Source organism: Syngnathus leptorhynchus, chromosome 19 (genome assembly GCF_054491065.1).
Source record: "Syngnathus leptorhynchus isolate UIUO chromosome 19, UIUO_Slep, whole genome shotgun sequence".
NCBI classification, from domain to species: Eukaryota; Metazoa; Chordata; class Actinopteri; order Syngnathiformes; family Syngnathidae; genus Syngnathus; species Syngnathus leptorhynchus.
Genome location: NC_141213.1, coordinates 65,329 through 87,825, shown reverse-complemented (window position 1 = coordinate 87,825; position 22,497 = coordinate 65,329). Strand labels below are relative to the sequence as shown.

The window sequence follows — 22,497 nt, the reverse complement described above, 5'->3', positions numbered from 1 at the left end:
TTGTCAAACAAGCTGAATAAATATCAGTAAATATAAGGCAAAAATAATGATCACATTTTTCAACATTTATTTCGTTATATCCAACTCAAATGATCTGAGATTTTAAAAAGTGAATATACTTTTTTAATATTGTGATATATACTAAGGCCCTGAATGACATTTTAGAGTGTAGACTAAATTGCAAGGCTTTTATTTGCAGGGATTCGGGTTAAGTCTCTCGCCCTTCATCACAGAAAAGTCTCTAAAGGGTTTCCTTGACACCCCAGATCTTAAGGGCCAGGAACACCCCCACCCAAAAAAAAAAAAAAGATGAGACCACTTGAAAAGAGAGCGCAGATGGGCAGGCTGCAAGTGATGCTGTGTTTAACAGCCAATGTGACACCAAACAATCTGCAATCAGGTAGGGCTGTTTGCTATCAAGCTTATTGATTATTCACAGGCAAGTTCCACTTGCTGGAAAAATTCGCATTGGTCAGCTTTTTTTTGTGTGACTCGACTTAATGCCATTGTCGCTGTCCTATGATTCAAAACCAAACCAAACCAAGGAAAAGTTTAGTCCTTTGCTCGGTACTGTCGGATGAGCCTTCGTCTCTGCGAGGTCTTTCGCAGCAGGTGCCTGAAGTCGTGCGGGTTGTCATCGGCACCGGCAGACGCCGTTCTGGCAATGGAGCGCCACAAAAACACAGATGAAACCCGTTGCCGGGTTGGAAATGAGACGTTGGAAAGCAGCAAAGACTTCACGGACGCGGCGGGCCAGCCGTGGGCATCCTCACGATGCTACGACCACTCTTCCGTAATTAGCTCGCTTTGAAATTGCTATCACGCCGCGCGATCTGCTCGCTCGGGGAACTCGTTTCTTTTTACGGAGATTCCCCGGATGAGCAAATGATTTTTACATACAGTATATGAAGAAAGATGTTTAAAGGCACAAGCTCAGAGTGATGCCACGTTTGTTTTTGCTCATGTCACTGAACTTCCAAAGCTCTATTTCAGCGAAAAGCAAACTTTACAAATCCAAGTACTGCATAGAAAGCGAAGGGGGGAGGGGTACACCTTTTGTTTATGGCAGGTTTGGACTGCGGCTTGGATTCTTCTGTCTCTGCAGGTTCGGGCTCTGTCCCCACAGAGCGGATCCGGTCCTCGGACAACCTGCGCCGGATGCCGCGATTGGACAATGTTTCCTCGGAGGCAAGGGTGGGCGTGGACTTGCTGGTGGGCAAAGCCTGGTAGTAGTGCTGGTCCACATCCACCAGTTTACCTGGACTGACGAGTGAGAATAGGGGCCAAAATGTAGGCTGATACTTGCTTACACCATTTGGTGAAACCAGCACCAAGCGTTTCTGAGAAGTGCTTCTGCAGTGTGTCCTGGACCGACCGCGCCCTCCCTCCCTATCACTCACTCCCTCACTTTAAGTTCTTGGAAATCAAATTGTGGCTTGCGACCTTTCTTTCTCACACTCTCATATTTGTGCCGGTCACACGTACGTAAAAGTACCCAAAGTTCAATTTGGCTGTTATAAGTCCCCTCTCATCTCATCTCATCAGCGCTATACATTCACATAGGAGGCTTAATAGGATATGAAATGCACTTACGCTTCTTTCCTGGGCTTGCGCTTGTCATCCCGGACGGAGTGCTGAGGACAAGCGTGAACATGTCAGCAGCCGTCACCATCTGCAGTGTCAACATCTGCTCTATGCATACTTAGTTAGTTCCCTGTCAAGCTTTTTTCTCGATGCTCAGTATGAAAGGAACACGCTGCTAGCTTTAGCCTTCAAAGGTGCGGGGCCGACATCTGGCACGCCACTCACATGAATCAAGGAGTAGTAGGTAGAGTCCTCGGGAGTGTTGAGGCTCTTGGGCTGCAGGCTGCGGCGGGGTGGCCTCGACAGTCGTTTGTCTGCTAAAAGGGTGCACAAAAGAACATTTCACAAAAAGCCGCCGGCCGGCCGGCCGGCCGCATCATTTGACAATTCAAGCGGGGATCACAAAGTTAATTCATTCCGGCTTAGCGGCGCTGTACCCGGGCGCGACCTTTGTCCATAGAGCTGACCTCTATCCGCAGGGCACGTGAACCTCGGGCCTTGCTCGCACTGTGAATTTGCCAACAGATACTCTGCCAAAACTTTGACTTCTCTACCTGGAGTACTTGCACTGGTAGTTTTACACAGAAACGGCATCTTTTTTTTTTTTCTACACGAGGATCTGCACTTCTACTCAAGTGCTTTTTCAGCACGCGGCGATGGATGGCTTTTGATGGACGGCCGCAACCTTCTCCTGAGGACCTTTCCAAGTTACTTCTTATGAATGGCGTTCAGAGGGAACGGGTGAAGAAAAGCCAACCGAATAGAAAGTTTACAATGTCATTACAAAGGTCATTTTATATTGCCGCAACAATTCCGCGTTGACGCCGCCGATGAATTCCCAGCTGTAATTGTCACGCAATGCGATTAAGCTTTGACGAACTTTCTCGCGAGACATTTATTGCGCAATGATGATGGAACGAATGATTAGGGATATGAATATGAGTTTACAGAAGACCTTGGGCCATATGTTCTCTGAAGGAAAAGTCAGTAAAGGGAAAGTTGAAAAGGCATGCCCAAAACCAGCCGTGTAGACATATCCTCTCCGCTCTTCTAGATTGTGCTCGCATTGGAAACATTTGCAAATCAAATTTCAATCTTTCAGCAGGAAATGACACCGACGCATTTTGCTGAAAGAAAGCACATTGTGCGTGCTGTGTCTAAAAAATAAAGACTCCAGTTGTGGAAAGAAAAAAAAAAAAGACTCCAGTTGTGGACAATGCGGTTGGATACGATGCTTTCTGTGCACTTGTGTTGTATCGGTTGGCTAGACGTATCTCTTACGTGATTTGCGCAGCTGGCTAGCCATGCCGTCCATTGCTTTCCCCTTGACAAACACGCCGTTTGTCTCCGGCTTTGATCGATGGGCCTGGATGAGCTCCGTCAACTTTTGTTGCAGGGCTGCAAAGTTGTGAGAAGTCTTTGCGATCTGCGGCGGACAAAGTTGGTGGTGATCACTCCTTAAGGCCCGATCCATTCACCGTTAACATGCGCAGGCAGGGATGGGCACAAAATGGATTAACTGGATTAAGTTCATGCTAACGCAAAATGAATACAACCTATGACCAGGAGTTAGCACGTATGCCAAGTGGTCAAGGACAGAGACAGAAGCTGTCAGATCTATACTCTGAATGACTGGCACCAATGTCCCTCACCGGCCAAAAGCCATGCCATACACCCCCCCCCCACACACACACACAGAGTAAATGTGAGAATAGCGAAGCTAAGTGGCCAAAAACGATACTTGCACACAAATGACTTCAACATAGTTTCCGTTCGGACACTGTATGTGTTTGTGAGTGACCTGCTTGGAGAAAGTCTCCAGCTGCTGGGCCTCCTCCTGCGCCACCTTCTTGCTGGCCTTCATTTTCTCGCGCTGCTTGTAGCCTCTGAAGTTACTCTGGATCTTTAGCGCAGCCTCTTCTTCCTCCTGTTTGTCATCCTCACATTCCAAAAGAAATTGGGAGGCATCCTCTACTAATTCTAGCTCCAAATCGTTTGGAGATAAAGGTTCTTCCCCTGGCGCCTCCAGGTTCTCATAGGATTCTGGCTCCTCTTTGAGTTCTTGTGTCCTCCTGCCAGGGATCTGCCTTTCCTCGCTAAGTCGTTTGCGTTCCTTGTGGCTCCTGAAGTGACTCTGAAGGACCAGGGCAGCTTTGGTTTCCTCCGGGTCTCTGCTGCCGCCATGCTCCATAGTATCTTCAATGGAAGCCAGCTGCTCATATGGGTTGTTCATGTTTCTCCGGGCTTCCTTCTGAAGCTTCTTTCTCACCTTGTGCCCTCTGAAGTTACTCTGGAGGACCACAGCGGGTTTGTCTTCCTCAGACACAAGCGCCTGCGGAACTTGTTCCTCGGACCCGAGCGCCCGCGGGATCTGTTCCTCGGACCCGAGCGTCTGCCGGACTTGTTCCTCGGATCCAAGCGCCTGCTCATCCGCCGCCACTTCTGTGTCGTCCTCATCATCTGGCACCTGCGTGTGGTCGCTGTCTTGGTTGTCCTCTGCTTCATACGTATCCTCATCGTCATCCTCGGGGCTCCTCACACCTTCCTCTTCTGACAGCGGCCGCGGGTCGGCTTCAGCTCCGGTCGCCTTTCTCTCCCTAAACTTCTTCCTCTCTCGGTAGCCTCGAAAGTTGCTCTGTAGGACCGCGGCGGCCTTGTTTTGCTCTTCTTCACTTGGCGTTCCGTCGTCGCTTGAAGCCTGACGGGGGATGTCCCGGTTGGGTTGGGGCGGCTTCTCCCGCTCGACGCTCGAAGCTTTCTCTGCATCCTCCGAGGCTTCTCTGCAAACGAGTGGTGTAATGTCACGTGACTCTCTCGATAGCCGACGAACGGGTGGCCGAAGCGCGGCTTGCTTCCCGTACCGTTTCCTTTCCAAGCTCTTATCAACCTCGTGCACCTGAGTCTCGCTTGCCGCTCGGTGCTTCTCCTCCGCCAATTCCTTGAACTTCTTTTTGGCAAGATAGCGCCGGCAGACTGACAAGGGTGACGAAACACGTGTCATTTCTTACAAAGTGCACTTTTCCAATCCCAATCTCACCGGCTTGAAAGCGGAGCACAAAGGTCTCCAGCTTCCGGTTCTTGTCATCGGAGACCCTCTTTCGCACTTTGTAGCCTCTGTACGCTAGGTGTACGCGGAAAAGTAGGTCACGCACGCCCGTGGGAGGTTGCGGTCACGGGCAGGACGCGGACGACTCACCAGCCTGCAGCACCAGAGCGCCGCTCTCTCGCTCCTTCAAGAGCCGGCGGTAGTGTCGGGAGCCCAGCCAGCCTCGGACGAAGGCCTGGAGCAGCACGATGCGCTGCGTGGCCTGCTGCACCATCAGATTCAGATGCTCCACGTGGTAGTACTTAAGGAAAACCTCAGAAATATCAGAACAGAAAAAATGAGTGGCAATACATTCTCTGCTCTGTGGGAACGGGTTAGATATAGAGATCTATAAAAGCCTCCTCCTATAAAGACAAGTGCCACATGGGCGTGGGTGGCATGAGGAGCAATTGAGAATTCAGTGTTGGCCTTCTCCCCGCTGCTTGCGACTGTCTGTCCCATTCCATCAACTTTGATTGTTTGAGCAGGTGACATCTCCCAAGATGAGGCACAGCAACATCAAGAAAATTGCATTGATGAATCTTTGCCCCAACCTTGGTCTTGCCCATGGCCCAGTTGTCCAGCTTGGCTTTTTCCAGGATGGAGGTGCACGTCTGCGGAGTCACCGGGGGTTCCTCGTGGGCACGGAACGCCAAGATGCCGTACCTGGAACAAGCCACGGTCGTCGGCCGGACGCAAAGGAGCGCAAAGGCCCGTTTGAGAGCGGATGTCGGCGGGCGGGCGGACCACCTCTTGAGGAAATTAGCAAAGGAAACGCGGTGCGAGTAGCCCTGCCGGCGGATTTTGGCTGTCTCCAGGATCCCCGTGTAGTGCAGCTGGAGCGCAACCTTCTCCCGGTCAAACTTGTTGGCTCGCCTGTCGTTGTTGGGTTTGACGCAGCGCACAAAGTGGGGCTGCCCCGCCACTATCTTGGACAGCAGATCCATCAAGGAGTACTACAAAGAGCACAGCGGAGCGCTTTGATGGCCGGGTCTCGGAGCTGGCGAGAGAGGTGAGGTTTGCGGCCTTACTCTGAAGTAGGACGCCACTGTCTGTGGTCTCATGTTGGTGCTTTCTCGAGGATGGTAGGGCGCGTCCGTCTCAATCGGCTGGGTGGGGGAAAAAAAAAGACCACGTTTGCCAAAAACTGCCACATAGCGTTCCTTCTCCAACACCTTGGCATTTGGATTTGGAAATGAGAACACCGAGCTGCTGATGTGAAGACAAAGAACTGCCTCAAGCTCAGAAAAGAAAGATGGAGGCATCTCTCGGCGGATTAGCTTGCTACTCGTCTATTTACTTGTCACACCTCAGCAGTGCATTTTCCTTCCGACCTTGGTATTTTCTTCATCGCTTTAAGGATCGTTGGTTAATAAAGTAAAAAAAAACGACAACAGGTGAAATATACGGGATGTTACCTCAGTAAGTGGAAAACAAGTGTATAAGGTAAGCACTCCCATCTTGACATGCAGCAAGAACGGGGGAGGGAGGAAGAAACAAAGAAGAGGCTTTCACCTTTGCTTTGGAAAATAGAGCAAATGGCTGAGACACCAAAACAGCTTTCGTGGACCAGTACCTTTGCGAAGGTGCGCGGGGTGAGGAGCGTGTTGACGGCTTTGCCTTTGGTGTGGCCCAGGTTGCCTGCCGATGCAATAGCCAAAAGCATTATGGGGCAATGCAACCAGGGAGGAGAGGGGTGGAGCTCACCCGTTTTGGTGAGCGGGTGGGTGACCAGCTTGCGAACCAGCTCGTTCTCCGAGGACCTCAGGAGGAGCACGATATCCGCGGAAAGCGCGTCTCGATTCTTGGCGAGGAAGCCCGCGGTGTTGTAGATCACCTAAGAGTTCAGATCACCATGTTTTCTTTTACTCAGGATTGAAAACAAGTATGTTCACCGCAAGAAAAGGTACCTTTCCGGCATAGTGCTGAATACCAAATCCCAGATCGATCCTCTTTGGTCTCCAGAAGTTTTTGGTCTTCAGGTTATCTTGGAATTTCTCTGGAAAGAGGACAGCCGTCTGTCACCGTTGCACCTCGTCCGGCGACTTAGGAGAGCTTTGGGAAAAGGAACCCACCGACCAGCGTCTGATCGGTGGCCCGCGGGAAGCGGCTTTCCTCGTCCAGGAGGGCCAGCATGCCCACGGGCTTCTGCAGGAACAGGTCCAGCAACGGCCGGTTGTCCTCGTACTCGATCACGCGAGCGTCCACGTCTTCGTTTAGGTACTCATCCTGCACACAAGCCGGAGATATCTCACTGGCGTGTAGCGATGGAGGCGCTCCAGGGTCTCTATGCCCCAAGATTGGGAATGGATTGAAGGTACAAGGCCAAAATGCACGGGAAATGTGCTTCAATGGTGAAAATATCTGATGCTTGAATCCACGAACAATGCCCTTCAAATGACGTGGCGAGAGGACAAATTTATATCTCGGCCAGGTGCCAACGAGATCCGCCGTCTCCCACTCCGGCCTCGATTAGGCTGATTTATAGGCGCTCCCCATGGGGGAGAGCAAATCATTTAACATGAACAAAGCATTCTCCGCCCTCCCCCGGGGGCGAAGCAACCCCCCCAGCCTTCGTGAGGACCGCACAAAAGCGGCAAAATGAGCCCCGCTCATTCATGCCATGAATGAAGATGACAGCGGGCTGTCTTTTCTTTGGGACATGAGTGCAAAATGGCGTTTTGGCGAGTTCTGACATGTTTTATGTTGCCTTGTCCGTCTTCAATAAACCAAGAAATGAACAAAGCTGGGCCAAGTGTGTTCCAAAGGAAGTCACCTCTGAACCGCAAGGTCACGCAAACCCATCGGCCAAAGGCAACACTTGTCGACAGAAAATACAGCATTTGCGACATTTGCAATCGCAGGTATTTGGAAGAATGGTCTGTCTCCACCCTCAATAAAGGGCAACATTGGAGGCAGAAGGACACTGTGCACCTTGTTAGGGTGTACCTGCTCCAAGGCGAAGATGTGCTGGTTGAAATAAAAGTGGATCTGCTCATTGGCGATGTTGATGCACAGCTGCTCGAAGGAGTTCCTCTTGAAGTTCTCAAAGCCAAAAATGTCCAGGATGCCGATGTTCAAGCCCCGGTCGTCCTCTCTGCGGGGTCGAGCCCGTTCAGCGCTTTAGGTCGTGTCGCGCCGCGCCACGCCACGCCACGGCAGAAGGTCATCTTACCCGAGGCGGCCATCGGGCTGCAGCAGCGCGTTGATACGATTGACTATCCAGCTGAAGAGGCGGCCGTACAGAGCCTTGCTCATGGCGTCCCTCACCTCCACCGCCTTCTCCACCGGGTTGGGGCGCACGATGGTTTCGCCCCGGGCCACAACGCAGTGGGAGGTCAAGGCTTCCTGGAGCTCATCCGGGCGAATGCGCAGCAACGACGCCACTTGAGCCACAAGAAGAACAAACACTTGAAGCGGAGAGTCGTAACACGGAGGGAGGAGAACGTAGACGGGCTATCGAGCGAAAACATCTCAATATCCGCATTCTCATTTGCACAGAGGAAAGGAACATTTTTCTTACCGCTTTCCAGGACAGACACGTTGGCAACGGTGCTCTTGTCGGTCTGGTGCTCCGAGACCACGGCGGAGAAGCGGACGTCACCCGACTTGAGGATGGCCGCCAGGGTACTGTACACGCTGCCCAGCTCCTGCCGATGCAAACCGCCACTAGAGACAGACTAGAAGACGACCCGAATTCCCGCCGTCGCTCGAAAGCTGAGCACTATTGACGGTGCCGTCCCAGAGGCAACTGCTGAGGACACGCAATGCCGGCAGCGGCGCTTTACCTCCAGGGAGAAGCCGATGACTTTGAAACACTGCTCCACCGCGTCAAATCGCTCCTTGTAGCGGCCGCTGCTCACAATGTCGGGCCCCGGTTTGCCGTGCTCGTTGCACAGGTACCTGTGGAGGGAGGTGGTGCTCAGAGCGCTTACTTTTGGTCAACTGCTTGAGCTCCTGAATGTATATCGTGAAAGGTCTCAAGAGCAGACAGAGCGAGCTTGTTGGACTTTCTCAAGCTTTTGGCCAAATGAAACGCGTTTTCTTAGAAGAGGACCAGCACGCATCGGGGCTACTTTGGTGTCTTGCTATCGGACAGCTTGTAGTGGGCCAGCTTCTTCCTGTCGGCCAGCCCGGCATAGATGTAGTAGAAGATGTGGAAATTCTTCTCCCCCCTGCGGGAACACCGAGAGGAATCTAGAACGATGATGCTGATAATCATAGAGTGACGCGCCCCTCCCGTCCCCCTAAAATGAAGACGGCGTGTATTTACACAGCCTGGTGAACGACCCGGGACTTCTCCAGCAGGTACTCGGATATCTTGGCGCCCACCACCGTCCCTCCGGCGGTGAACTTCATTTCCAGGTACTTGCCGAAGCGACTGGAGTTGTCGTTGATGGCGGTGCGGGCATTTCCGAAGGCCTCCAGCAGGCTGTTGACCAGCAGGATCTTTTCTTGGAGGGACTGGTTGTTGGCCTGCCAGAGTTAGCGAGCAAAAGCAAACGAGTCAAGTTTAAAAGTCAGAACAGCATCGCTGGCGGATTTTGTTTGTTTAGGCGCTCGTATTATTGTTAGTATTAGTATTATTAGAGTTATGATCAACTCGAGCCAATTTGGTTTCACCGCAGAGGAAAAGAAAATCACAGATAGTATTCCAGTACTTTATCACCTTGCCCAAGACGGTGAGCTGCTGCACGAGCAGGTGAGCGCTTTCCGTTTTGCCCGCTCCGCTCTCACCGCTGATGACGATGCACTGCGTGAGTTTGGTAGGTAGGAGTCCGTGTTCCATCGGTTGAAATGACCAGCAAAAGGCGTAAAAAAAATGAAGTGTCACCTGATCAGAATTATACGACGCCATGGACTGGTAGGCGGTGTCGGCCACGGCAAAGATGTGCGGCGGGTTGGCCGTCCGCTTTGCGCCCACGTACATTTGACTGTACTATCCGGACGTGAGTGGGCGGGGGAAAGAAAAAAAAAAAACAAGTCATGAAAATCAACAACCGGTGCACTGCACAGCAAAGTGGACTGACACGGAACCTGAGGAGTGTAAATGTTCATTCTACGGAAGGGATTGACGGCGATGAGGATGTCTCCCACGTAGGTGTAGATCCCATCCCCGCCGTAGCGCCGTTCAAGCTGCTCGATAAGCGAGTTCTGCAAACACACGGGCACGTGAAGGACGCCGGCCAAACCAGATGGGCCGTGGTGACAAATTGCTTTCCTCGCTGGGAATTTGGAAAGTCAAAGGCGGCGGCGGCGGCGCTGACAATGTTTGCAGACACACTGGAATCTCACGCGTCATCAGTTGGGAATTGATTTCGTCCTACCTCGTCCAGAACTTCCAAAGCGGCGAGATCGTCGCCCTCATCTCGCGCCTTCTCGGTGTCGCTTCCTTTTTCAGTGTGGATGCGTTCGTGCCTGCAAAAAAAGAAATCAACACGGGCCGGGAGGAAGTCGCGCGAGGGCGGCGGCCATTTGGTTACCTTTCGTTGGCGTCTCCGCTTTCGTCTGCTTGTCCGCCGCGATGGCTTAAAATGACACAAATGGGATCATGCGCTGGGCAAAAAGCTCCGAATCTGACCATGAGCTTATTCCCTTGTGTGGCTCGGGCGATGGATGATGTGAGGATTTGGCATACCCGCTCTCGTCGCCGACTCCCGCTTGCCTGTTGAGATTGACGAGTTTGACGAGCTGTCTCTGCAGCTTTTTCTCCTTGCTGACCGTCTGCTGGACAAAGACGTGCCGGAGGAGGTCGTCCACGTTGGGTCGCAGCTCAAAGTCCTTGATGAGACACCTGAGCGGCCAGGAGAACACGCCTCAGAGTGCACTGACGACGCGGGCGGGCGGGCGGGCGGGCGGGCTCACTCACTTGCCGATGAAGTCGTTGAAGTCGGCGGACCACGACTCCGGCCGCTGGAGGCCGGGTGGGGGGTTTCTGTCCAAAGCACACAGAAGCATTGGCACGTTAAGGCCCAAACAGGCTCCAAAAAGTCAGTCGGACGGCTGACAGCGCCGCAGTGAAATAAAAGGAGAGGTGACCAGCTAAAGGCCCAAGGCGGCCATCGCATTTTGCTGCGTGAGTCAAGTGCGTGCAGGCCTCGCACATATCACCAGTGGGGAGAAATAAGCAAAGGCAGCAAAAACTTTGAGCAGAGCGCGTCGAAATGAGATATAAGGGCTCACCGTGGGATTTTAAAAAGCGCTCTCATGGGATGCAGCTCCGAGAGGGGCGGCTCGCCGTCGCCTAGCTCGATGGCGGTGATGCCCAGCGACCAGACATCGCAGCGGGCATCGTAGGCGGAGTCCGGCTGCTGCTCGCACGCGATCACCTGATCACCACAACAACAGAAGCCCGTGACGACAGTAGCGCCCAGCGGACGATTAAAGTGCCCGTGTCAAGAGTGCGTCGGTGCACCTCCGGCGCCATCCAAAAGGGCGTTCCCACCGACGTGTTCCTCCTCAGGCGAGTGTTGGTCAGCTGCGCGGAAACGCCTGCGGTGAAAAACACACAACTTCATGTCCTACACCCTAAAGAGAAACCCGAAGCACGTCTCGTTGCCACTGAAGAGAGATGATTTGTTTATTGATTGGGGTTATTTGCTTATTACTTATTGGTTGCTCTTGTCTGTTCGTTTTTGTGCTTTTGATGCGAGTGTTGGTGTCTAGTCACCATGGGACGCTGGGAAACGTCATTTCGATCTCTTTGTGTGAAATTGACAATAAAGCGGACTTTGACTTTTGAACAGCAATGTGTACATATTCTGTTAGCTTAGACCAGGAATGGACAATGGACTGGTGGGCAGGATCTGTGAAGAGAACTGTGCAGGTGAATTATCTGTTGTTCACTGCATCTTACATCAAGAATCCCTGTGTGGTAAAGGGCTGAAGATGGAGGGCGTTATGTCGATCTCAATCACCGCCAGTCGAAGTTGTCGTTTCATCTGCTGCCGTGCCTCGTGTACTAGCTGCCATTAAACGAGCCGAGATCTTGCCAATAAAGAACCAACTCTATACTCCACGTCTTTGTTTTTCCTGGCTCAACATCGGCATCCCAAACAATACGCAACACCGCGAAGGAACGTTTGCCACGCAAACAATGTCGTACTTTACATTGCGAAGGGTGACGACGCTCAGTGGTTTAGGGCTGATTTAGGGCTATATAAACTTGACTTGATTGATTGATTGATTGATTGATTGACGATGTTTTCAGGAAGGCTGCGGGCTGTCCACAAAATGTACAATCATGATGTTGTGTTTCTCAAGTGACTTTTTTTCCCCTACAAAAACCATATCATGGGAAAGGCACTAGTCATTACTTGTGAAAAATACTAGCAATGTTTATTTAAGTTGAGTTCATTTTTAACACTTTTCCCCCGAGCAAGTATCACGCTAATGCCCAAGATGATGCCGACGTGTCAGAATAGCGCAGCGTCGTTGACAAGTGCCTACTCGACATCATCCGGATTTAGCGAAACCGCCCGTTGGAATATTTATAAACAGGCATTTCTATTTGGTGCATTTTCTGGTGATGAGTCACAATGAGGGCTTTATCTGCTCAGCGTAGCAAAAGCACCTCCACCGGGGTAGTACGGGGGCGGGAAGATGAATCCCGTCGTGACGGTAAAGCGAACACTTTTGTTTCCCTTCGAGCCTTTCGCTGACTCAGAACATCCCGACCGGCTGTGATTGGACACGAGCAGGAGCCGAGGAGGCTCATCTGCTATCTGGGGGTTCGCGGCTGCCGCCGAGGCTTCTTTGGCGTTCCGGGCCTCACGGCAGACAGAATTGACCACTCAATGCGCTTTAAGGTGAGGGGACGCAAAGCGATGAGTCACCCACCCGACGCCAGCCGGCACAAGTCATGCAAACTTTAGCACGTAAGCCTCAGAATGGTGGAGTGACTCTCAGAAAAGCTCTTTTGTAGCAACTTCACACATTAAGAGATTCCATTAGGCTCTGCTCACCACACGCGCACGCACACACACGCACACACACATGCACACACACACACACACACACACCCGTTGTCCTCATTAGCGTGCACTTCCCTGTATTGTGCTTTTAAGGTAAACGCAGGCTAGATGCAGCCCTACGCATGCTTAAGGTTTTAGATGTCATGAAAACACGCGGACGGTTGATGTGACATGTTTTTGGGCGGCTTGCGGAACAGTACAACAAATGTCACGGTACTTGGCTTCTGCCCTGTCTCGGGTCACATTTTGCACATTTTTTCCACGTACCAAAGTCGACCAGTTTGATGCCTCCGTGCGTGGTCAGCAGGATGTTGTTGCCCTTGATGTCCCTGTGGATGGTGTGGTTGGCATGCAGGTGCTGGAGACCCTGAAAACAGCAAGCGGGGCACAAAGCGCTTTGATTGCATCCAAAAACCATCTTTGTTCTGATTTGGAAGACAATCTTGGCCGAGGAGGAGGCTGACCGTGAGGGCCTGATGCAGAATGAATGCGATGACTGCCTCGTCCATGCGCTCGCTCCTCTTCAGCAAGCCTTTGGCCAAGTCGCTCACCGAGCCACCGTTGCAAAGCTACAAAAGAGACGCGGGCGCAATTTCAAACGATGACACAGCTTCCGTTAGGCCGACCTTAGCGGAGGCTGAGGATGTGACGACGAGACGAGGCGAGGCATGGCGCAAAGGTGGCTCCCTCCCCGTGTTGCGGCGATAAGCCGGAACGTTTCGTTGAACACGCTGGCTGTGTCTGGAGATGTTCACCTGTCGCCTTTGAGTTGGGCACATTTGAGAGGGCGCACCTTCAAGGTGACCTTTGCCGACCTTCTTCCGACGGGTCGGCTGCTCCTTTAGTCGTGCAAATGAGCGGCCGCCACATCAAAGTGGCACGAGTGGATGAAACATCATGAAAGGCAGCTCTCTCTCACCCATCCCATCTTTTGGCATTTTGGAGAAGGAAGATTTTTTTTTTTTGCCTCTTTTGTCCTATATGGAACTCATTTGGCTTTTCATGTCTGATGACAGAATAAAAGTGTGTGTGTGGGGGGGGGGGGGGGGGAAGCTTTCTTTGAAGCACTTTGCAGCTGCCCGCCAGCTAAATTGAAGTGCACAGGCAGGCAGGCCACATGAAAGACTGCTGCCCCATCCCGCCTCATGAATGAGGAAAGAAAAGTGGCGGATGCAGCTTGTTGCTAATGAGCAAGCCAAGGAGGGGGAAAAAAAAGATCAGGTGGCAACACTAAACGCAGCCTCACTAGACGTCATGTGCATGTCATCCCTCTGCCCGCCCCCCCCCCCCCCACACACACACACACACCACCACCACTCAGCCACACACCGGACTAGCTGGCAGGCAGCAAATTGGGCTGCGGGATTAAAGCAGTACATTTACAGAAAGTTTGGGGAGGAAAATGCAAATGAAGCAGCAAAGCTGAGCAGACTGTCAAAATGACATGAAGCTTTGGATGGCAAGGGACAGCGCCGTAACGATGCGAGGCCTTTCCCCCGTGCCAAAAGTCAGATGAGAAGAATCGAAAAGCGCCATTCATTTTCATGAATGCATCAAATCCAACAAGCCCGGTTGCTCACTGAGAAGACAACATTTTCTTGGCAGCCCAAATGAAAGCTCCCCTCAGCGTGTGCATTTGTGCTCCGAGCTTGACCTGCAGGTTTGACATTTGGCTGGCACAGCGGGGGGTGAAATATGAGAGATGAAGCGGTGGAGGGCAAGAGGTATGGCTCAGAGAGAGCGAGCGAGCGAGCGAGAGACCGACGGAGAGCGCCAGAGAGAGAGAGGCCCTCTGGCCAGTACGGGTGAGCGAGCAGCTGCAAACAAAGCGCCCGGCCGGCCTGCCTATGGCTCAACTGTACCACTCATCCTCACCCCGCTCCAGCTTAGCGTTACGTAAGCCGCCCGCCGCGCAAAGTTGGCCCAAAGAACAATCAGACCTTTGGTCTGCATGCCGCCCAGCCAGACTGCTGCCGTTTGTAGACAAACAAAGTGCTTCTCACCTCTAAGACGAGCCACAGCTGATCTCCGCATTTGGCGTCCTTCTTGTAAAACATCCCGTAGAACTTGACCACATTTGGGTGATCAGAAAGAGCCTCCAGGATGTTGTACTCGGCCTGGATCTCCTCGTCGATGTCCTGCCAAACGAGGCGAGAGATGGAAGAACCGTGCGAGCGTCGTGACAGACGGGCGCCGGCGGTGATGCTCACGTAAATCGGATCTAGGATCTTCACGGCCGCTTTGCTTCCATCCGCCTTGTTGAGCACCTTGTACACTTTGCCGTACGTCCCTTTCCCGATGGTCTCGATGATCTCCCAGGTGTCGCTCGGGTCCGGAAAGTTGTCAAAGACAATCGATTTCCCGGGTTGTGGAAACATTTTGAGACAGGATCTCCTGCGTGACAACTAAATTTGGGGAAACAATCAGCATGTACAATTCAGGGGTGCAGGGCAACGATGGCAGGACGGCTGGGCCGGGCCGGGCCGGGCCGGGCCGTGCCGTCGGTTTGGGATGAGCGTCCGATCCGTGCCCCCGGCGAGGGTTTTGGCTTTGCGGCTCAAGGCGCACGGGCGACTCTGTGCCTCGGCTGCGTTTGGGGAATTAATCTCGAAGCGCGTCCGCTGCAAATAGAGGATAATGGCTCAGCCAAACCTGCCATCCGAAAGGCCGGCCAAAAACTAGGAAGTGGAAAACTCACACTCTGACAGAGACCGAGCCCATTTCCCACCCGGCAAGGCAGCTGGGAAACGAGCCAATCTGACGGCGAGGCTACCAGGGAAAAGCGGCTCTGGGATTAGCGGGAATTAGCCAGCGTGGCACCATGAGCCTTTCCCCATATAGACGCCCGCCTGGCCATTCATCGCGCTAGCGCACATGGAGGCTGTACGTTACAGCCCCTCGCTGACCTTCCCTCTCACGCCTTCCGGAGCCCAAAACGCTGCCACCCACCATATTTTGGCTCGTCCTGTCCAGTGGAGAAAAAATAAATAAATGAGAGAAAAAAAAAAAAAAAAAAAAAAAAAAGAGATAAAGCAGCACGTGACTCGGGCCTTTGCTCAAGCAAAGATGAAGCGCATTTGAGCGTCGGACCGGAGCAGGGGGGCTGACGTCTTCAATTATGCATTGCGGTCGGCGAAACCCGACGACTCGCACCGGACACCTTCGCCAGGAGATTTGCGCGCTTGTGCCTGTGTGTGTGTGTTTGCTGCCGCTACTTTCAGTTAGTACATGCCGTTTGCCAGCGGCTGGCGCACAAAGTGCCCAAATCATGAGCAGTGGCAAGGAATCCACCTAGCAAGAGTCACTCTCTCTCTTTTCCATCTATTTTCATTGCATGAGTAACATCCATCCATCCATTTTCTGAACTGCTTAGTCCCCACGGGCGTGGCAGTGGTGCTGTAGCCTATCCCAGCCGTCAGCGGGCAGTAGGTGGGGGACACGAGCTGATGTGAGATGGGGGCAAGGCCAAGACCAGACTGATTATTTCTTACGCGAGCTAACTCGACACGCTCGAGGGACAACGCTTGGCGAGCTACCCTGCCTGCGGCAGACGAGCAAGCGGAGCATTCCTAATTTCCTGGCATTGCTTCCGACAAATACAAGATGTGACCGAGAGCGCAAAGGCCGAGCCCAAACGACAGCACGAGTTGGCTGCCTCCATTACTGACGAAGCCCGTGCCAGCGACTCGAGAGTGCCGAAAGGCTTTCAACTTGTCGCTCGTGGTCTTGATACCTTCCACGTCACGACCCGCGCAGGTGGACTGAGATTAGGCCCCGATTAATGAACACGACTCAGTGGCAGGAAGGGAAAAAAATGTTCTGATAATCTGGAAAAATCCCCCTTGTTGGGTGCAGAGGAGCAAAAGGACACGTTTGCTTTGACTGGCTCATCCTTTGGCTTTGTCTCACAAGTCAAACGGCAGCCATTGGAAGTCAAGCCATCAAGTCAACGTTTCACCGGACTTACAAAACAACGTCAAGTACAGCACATGAATACAAAGCACAAGAAAATAAGAACAAACATGGAGCAGCAAAAATATTCATGCGTGGCGTTTGGGAAATGAGGCGCACGGACGGACACTTGATCTCAGCTCCTCGATATGGGACTAAAATTGGCTGATGGTGAAGGGGTGGGTATACTTGCCTGCCTGTCTTGTGTGCCGACAGCGGGAGTTCGTTTCCCGCCTTATGACTGTGTGAGCGCGATTTTTTGGACGGGAAACGGCTGCAGCCGTGCACTGCCTACTTTTTGCCTGCACGGCTTATTTTGAAGCCTTTCTCTTTTTCCAAATTCCTCCTGCACGCAGCAGCGTATTGTGACGCACGCTCGCTCGCTCGCTCGCTCACGTCAAACGCGCAATGGACTAGGGCGGAGTCGTCTTTGCGGACGTCAGCCGCGTTCCTGCACGTGAGCGAAGAGGATTTTTGTCACGGCAATAATCGGGTGTCTCTGCAATGTGACTTGCCATGACAGTCGTCACCTGGGGGGCCAGGCCAAGCCGGTATTGGTCACACCGGCGCCGTGCCTCCCTCACGCGACAGACAGTAAGCCCTCCCTCCCTCCCTCCCTCTCACATTTGCTGTCACCTCCGCAGCTGCTTTATCGACATGTTCTTTTCTTTTGCCTGGAGCGCACTCCCATGACAACCTACTCACTTGGTCCCCATTTAGATTTGCAACCCCCCACACTCCTGGCCTCCGATGATAAATTGTTATCAGCTCGAGGCAAACGGAGAGCGGGAAGCAGAAGGCGTCACCTCCGGACCGCTGCGAGATGAGCATTAGCCACGCCTCTCCGTTCTTGTCATTAAACAGATGGATGGATCTGTTTGGTGAGGATTATTTCTGCGCCGTGATTTGTCTCCACGCTCCCGTGACAGGGCCGGCCAAACATTTGCTAAAACCAATTGGAAAGGTGTGCTTAGCAATTATTGGACGCACATTTGCAGCAGAGCACAATTGCCCTAGTCAACATTTTTGGACAGAAAGTAGAAGGTCCACCCATCTGGTTGAAACCCAATGTAATATGACTTGTGCAATGATGCTACGTGGCCGGCAATTTGGCCTATTTTAAAATCTCTTTGAACTCAAATTTGAAGACCTAAAGGAAAAACAATGGCTCCATTTTGCAAACCTACATCAAATATGTCACGCAACATAGCCAAGATAACAAGTACAAAACGTACGCTCTGCACATTGTGTGAGCTGCGCAGATGCTCTTTTTGTCAAGGTCAGGATGAGGAGGAGGAGGAGGAATTTGGATTTGTGTAGCTGGGCACCTGCAATCACAAAGTGGAGTCCAAGCTGATCTGAGATGGGTTTGCCAAATGGAGGCTGGCTTCCTTTCCCCTCATTTGGGTTATCGGAGTCCAACCTGGAGCCTTTTCACCATCGAGAGCACTCGTCACCGCTTAAAATACACTGCCTCTTTACATCCAAGATGCCTCCTCCATCTCGCTGAGAGGACCAGCATGCACCTGTCCCCCCCGGCCATCGAGAGGGACACCTCCCCCACCACCACCGAAAATATCTCCCCCTCCCTCACAAGCATCATCATGGTTGATGACGGCGAGGTGATGAAACGTGACGGAATGGGTTCGCTTCACAGACAACAGTGGGGGTGCTTTTTTTGGGTGGTGGTGGTGGGGGGGGGGGGGGCTGGGCTAGAGTCTAGTGGCATAAGGAAGACTAAATAGACATTTGCGTTCAAAGTGTTTGTGATTAAACATTTAATACTGACGATAGAACGTTTATGTGTGATTCTCCTTATGTGAATCTCAACACATTTTTAGTGTCATGTACAAAAGTGCGGAATGTTACAAAAGAAAAGAAACCACTGAAAACTAGTTTCGCCAAATATATGATCTAAAACTTTGAGTAAGTCTGACTTCATAATTCCCAAATTCTAAAAGCAAGTATGAACTACAACTTTGTCCTCACATAAAATGCTCCGAGTCGGCCAAAGCTGCACAGGAAGTGGAGTGCACCGAATTAGTTGACTAATGAGGTCAAAGATTGCACTGGTTGTATTCCAACATGGACCTGAAGTCCGTCCTCAAGGCTAGCGTTGAAACGTAGACGTAACTTTTTATCAAATCGAGGAAAGTATTTCAAATGTTTACTTTTGCCTGAATCCGCGTAGACCTTGAAACCCAGAAATTAAAACAGACCAAAAAAAACAAAAAAAACCTTGGGCAAGAAAATGAGGTGGGCGTCAATTAAACGGAAAACCACCAGTTTAGACGGCTGGCCAGAAGCGACACACTTGTATGTACCGCCACCTGCTGGCTGTTTTAAATACTGCACACTTTCTTGCCTCTTTCTCCCTCTAAGCCACAGCGGCGTTGCCTTCACGGACCAGGACCCAGGTGGCACGTTTAAGAAAGAAAACGAGGGCAATCCATTAGAAGTAACTTTTATTTTCTGCTACACTTTCTTGGCAATATCAAGGCAAACCAAGTGAGAACATTGGACTAAGCTGTAATCAACCACTGATATTGTCATCTATAAACATTTTACACGAATGGTATGTGAATGCATCATAGTCACATCCTCTAAAAGGTCTGTACTCTTTGTATACAGGGATGAAATGGATTCATTTAACACAATCTGTTAATCATGTATTATTAAAAAATGACAATATAAGATGAGGTGTAGTTATGTCTATCAAGTCGTTATTGTTTTGTTAGCTTTGAACAAACATTCACGAATGGTCTTAGGAGATTGGTCAAATGTCGACAAAATCTCCATTTTCCATTTTTACTTCACAGTTCCATTTTCTGAATGCAAAGTTCAGCACCGTATGTTCACAAAACGACATCTGATACATTTTCAGCCTCACGGGCAGTTTGCCCGAAGGAGCGCAGAAAGGGTTTCAAAAATGACTTGTGGGTGTGTAAAGGTTCGAGGCAGACAAAAGTGTTTAAAAAGCCACCTGTGGGTTCCTAAAGATTGACTCAAGTAAGCTTTGAGACAAGACAAGAAGCAAACTCAAGGAGTGGACATGCACTCAGTGGCAGATGGCCAGAAGGAGACGCTTGAAGTCGCCGCTGCACTCATCCCTCAGCGCATCCTTCAGGGACACGTCGTACTTCTCCAGGTACATTTCCTTGATGGTCTCCAGGTCGTACTGCGCAACAGCACAACCGCAAGATTTTTGTTCGACTCCATGCCACCCACCTCAAAACCAAAACAAAGGTTTCACCTCTGAGCGGCACACGATGATGCGTATGAGCGTGTCCTCATCGGTCCCCGCCCCCTTCATGGCGTCATTCAGACGTCTGGCAAAGTAGAGCTGCGGGTTCTTGGCGACTCTCACTGGAGGAGGGTGACCGAGAAGGACCAGTTTTGTTTCTTTTTCTCACAACTGTCCGACGTCACAAACCCACCCAGAGCAACGTAGCATCTCTTCAGCGTTCCAGAAGTTTCGTTCTCAATGGCATCCAGGATTTCCGTGCCGGACAGCTCGGGAAAAACAAATCAAGACTCGAGTCATCATACCGCATGCGTGAGTTCAAAGCCAAAACAAAATGAGCCCCTGAGGCCAGCTGGTGTGACATTTGGGAGGCCCGCCCATTACCTATCTTACTTTCATTTCGTTCAAAAATCCTTTGATAAATACAAACAAACCCTGATCAACCGATGACACTTAAACTCGCTTTTATGAATATTAGATCGTTTCATACGAAAGCAGTTCTCGTTAATGACCTCATCACGGAACATAATCCTAAAAGGCAGTTTCACTTAGCCATCGATGGTCAGACCATTCCATGGGGAGTTGAGCAGCAAAAAAAGGGGCCAAGCTCAAAGAGACTCGGGAGGAACTCACCTGCTCGTACATCTTGAAGGTGGCCTGGAGCTGCAGGTAGTTCCTGGAGGCCAGGATGGAAGTGAAGGCGGACTCGTCCGTCCCGAAGCAACCCTCGCCCGCCTGCGTCCGTAACACATGTGCATCGGAGTCCACCCGCGCCACAAAATTCCCATTCTAGGCAACAGAGGTCACCTCAAAGAGAGCGGCTGCGTCCTGCTCCGCCAGGTCCTCGTCCACCTCGTAGCTCTCGTCCCGGACAGCCTACGAAAGCCCACCTTCGCGTGACCTTAGCAAACAGCTAGCGCCGCGATGCGAGATCGCCACCACGACAACTAAAAAGTGCTCGAGGCTGACGTTTTGGGCGAGGTGTCACCTGCAGGAGAGCCATGAGAAGGTTCCTTACGTCGCCGCTCGTGTCGCCCTCGATGTCAGCGTCCAGATCGCGTTCGTGCACTGACAATGCAGACGTGATGAAAACAACCGAAAGGGTTGGAAATGCCATGTGCGTCCGTACCTTGAGAGTAGCACTCCCTGAACAAGGCGATGTCCTGCAAAAACAAAGGTCAGCGGGCAATGAGAACGAGGCCATTGAACCACGCTCCCATTTTTTGTTGGCCAACTCAAAGCCACTGACAGAATTGCTGGCGCTGCACAGGAGCTCCACCAGCACGTCCTCGTCGGTGCCTGCCCCCTTCATGGCCCTCCTCAGCTCCTTGACGGCGTAGATGACGGGCGGGTCCAGCATGGCCAGGATGGCCTTCTCAAAGTTCCCTGACAACTCACTCTTGAGCTTGTCCACCAGCTCCTAGGCCAAAACAAACATCAGCCAAATTTGAAGCGGGTTCCAGAAAAGGGTCCGACAACAGCCAAGGTGCGCGCAACTCACGTCGTCGTACTTGTCATAGTAGGCCTGTTTGATTTGCTGTCGCTGGTCCGAGCTGCGGTTGGCCAGGATGTCGACGATGGCCTGCTCGTCGGTGCCTGCAAACGGAGGCTGGTCATCGGCCGTGGGCCGAGAGGCGGCGGCGGCGGCCCAGAGGTGGCTTGCTTACCGAGTCCCTTGCAGGCTTTTCGGATGGCCTTGACGTCAGCCGGGGCATCAAAGTCTTCGTAGGGCACAATGGTGGGCTGCAAACACCAGACAGGGGTGGACATTTTTGCAATGGTTCTTTGACAATTCTTAGGGAAATGGAACAAAGGTATATGGATTCAAGCTACCCAGCTCCAGAAAAACAAGGCAAAGACCCGGCGCTGAAACCCATGAGAAGGGAGGAGACCAACATTGTTCCCCTGTCAAGATCATGCGTTGTTTTGCAGAGAATGGCTTAGATAGCTCACGGGAGGCACCGAGGGGGGAGGAGAGACCACCGAGCGCGGCTGGAAGAATTCCAGGCCCAAATTTCTAAACAAACACAAGTGAGCTACGCCGCTAGACTTGACCACTGCTCAGTCATCTCATTTCTTTGAGCACCTTCAAAGTGTTCTGGGCTACTGTTTTCCATTTAGAGTACAAATGTTGATCTGGTATTTACCAGCGATTTTGTGCACCATAAATAGCGCTTGCTCGTGTTGAACTGCAGCAGTCCAGTGACCAATGGTATCACGGACCCCCCCCCCCCCCCCGCGCAGTGTACGTGACGGCGCTGCCATGAATTGCGCATGGGCGCGGCCTGCCGCTCCACTAAAACGTCAGCAGAATTCAACTAAGATGAACAGAAAAGGCAAATGCCGACAATCCAGCGCCAAATGTGGCAAAACACACGTGCTTTGCTTTGTTTTGTATGGATGTATGCGGGAATAAGAACGTTTGCGTTTTTTATAAAAAACATTAAAAAAAAGGAAGGCAACTGGCAACATTTGAAGGCGAACAACACCAACCTGGCAGTTTCCCATGACTCGAGCTGGGAGTTCGGCTGGTGATGATCGATGTTCGTGAGAACAAGTGCACGCTCGTCCAGTCCGATCCAAGAAGGGAAGAAGGAGGGAGCGTCTGACGTCACGCACCGCGACAAGTTAACTGTTTGTACTCTCAGAGCACAACTATT

At 51.7% G+C, this 22,497-nt stretch overlaps 2 protein-coding genes across 2 annotated transcripts; both read right to left on the bottom strand.

Moving 5' to 3' along the window:
* Positions 1–56: 56 nt before the first annotated feature.
* On the bottom strand, positions 57–17,001 carry myo3a (myosin IIIA). The gene is made up of 38 exons (XM_085939745.1): positions 16,787–17,001; positions 15,592–15,607; positions 14,853–15,047; positions 14,646–14,780; positions 13,107–13,211; positions 12,910–13,009; positions 11,085–11,161; positions 10,853–10,998; positions 10,539–10,604; positions 10,308–10,463; positions 10,153–10,197; positions 9,997–10,087; positions 9,707–9,823; positions 9,504–9,608; positions 9,339–9,422; positions 8,943–9,145; positions 8,746–8,844; positions 8,458–8,572; positions 8,193–8,319; positions 7,845–8,055; positions 7,619–7,766; positions 6,745–6,898; positions 6,580–6,668; positions 6,377–6,506; positions 6,246–6,310; positions 6,088–6,129; positions 5,701–5,778; positions 5,420–5,625; positions 5,224–5,335; positions 4,781–4,931; positions 4,622–4,705; positions 4,446–4,557; positions 3,386–4,364; positions 2,866–3,010; positions 1,810–1,901; positions 1,594–1,634; positions 1,054–1,263; positions 57–658 (listed from the first exon to the last, which is right to left on the bottom strand). The coding sequence occupies exons 2-38, from the start codon at positions 15,592–15,594 to the stop codon at positions 553–555; spliced, it is 5,124 nt and encodes a 1,707-aa protein (XP_085795871.1). The 5' UTR covers positions 15,595–15,607; positions 16,787–17,001; the 3' UTR covers positions 57–552.
* Positions 17,002–19,041: 2,040 nt separating this feature from the next.
* Positions 19,042–22,497, bottom strand: LOC147041389 (annexin A13-like). The gene is made up of 11 exons (XM_085938965.1): positions 22,331–22,497; positions 21,505–21,580; positions 21,339–21,433; positions 21,087–21,257; positions 20,967–21,000; positions 20,826–20,905; positions 20,645–20,713; positions 20,471–20,572; positions 20,031–20,106; positions 19,847–19,959; positions 19,042–19,771 (listed from the first exon to the last, which is right to left on the bottom strand). Exons 1-11 carry the CDS (start codon positions 22,343–22,345, stop codon positions 19,652–19,654), a joined length of 951 nt encoding a protein of 316 aa, XP_085795091.1. The 5' UTR covers positions 22,346–22,497; the 3' UTR covers positions 19,042–19,651.

Bases quoted from the DNA above. Each gene is read 5' to 3' on its own strand.
- myo3a (XM_085939745.1), bottom strand. The intron at 13,010-13,106 runs GTCAGCCTCCTC...TGCTGTTTTCAG, and splicing joins TTCTGCATCAGGCCCTCACG to GGTCTCCAGCACCTGCATGC. The intron at 11,162-12,909 runs GTACGTGGAAAA...TTTTCACCGCAG, and splicing joins CATCAAACTGGTCGACTTTG to GCGTTTCCGCGCAGCTGACC.
- LOC147041389 (XM_085938965.1), bottom strand. The intron at 21,001-21,086 runs GTCAGTGGCTTT...TTGTTTTTGCAG, and splicing joins TGTGCAGCGCCAGCAATTCT to GACATCGCCTTGTTCAGGGA. The intron at 20,714-20,825 runs GTGACACCTCGC...GGGCTTTCGTAG, and splicing joins TTCTCATGGCTCTCCTGCAG to GCTGTCCGGGACGAGAGCTA.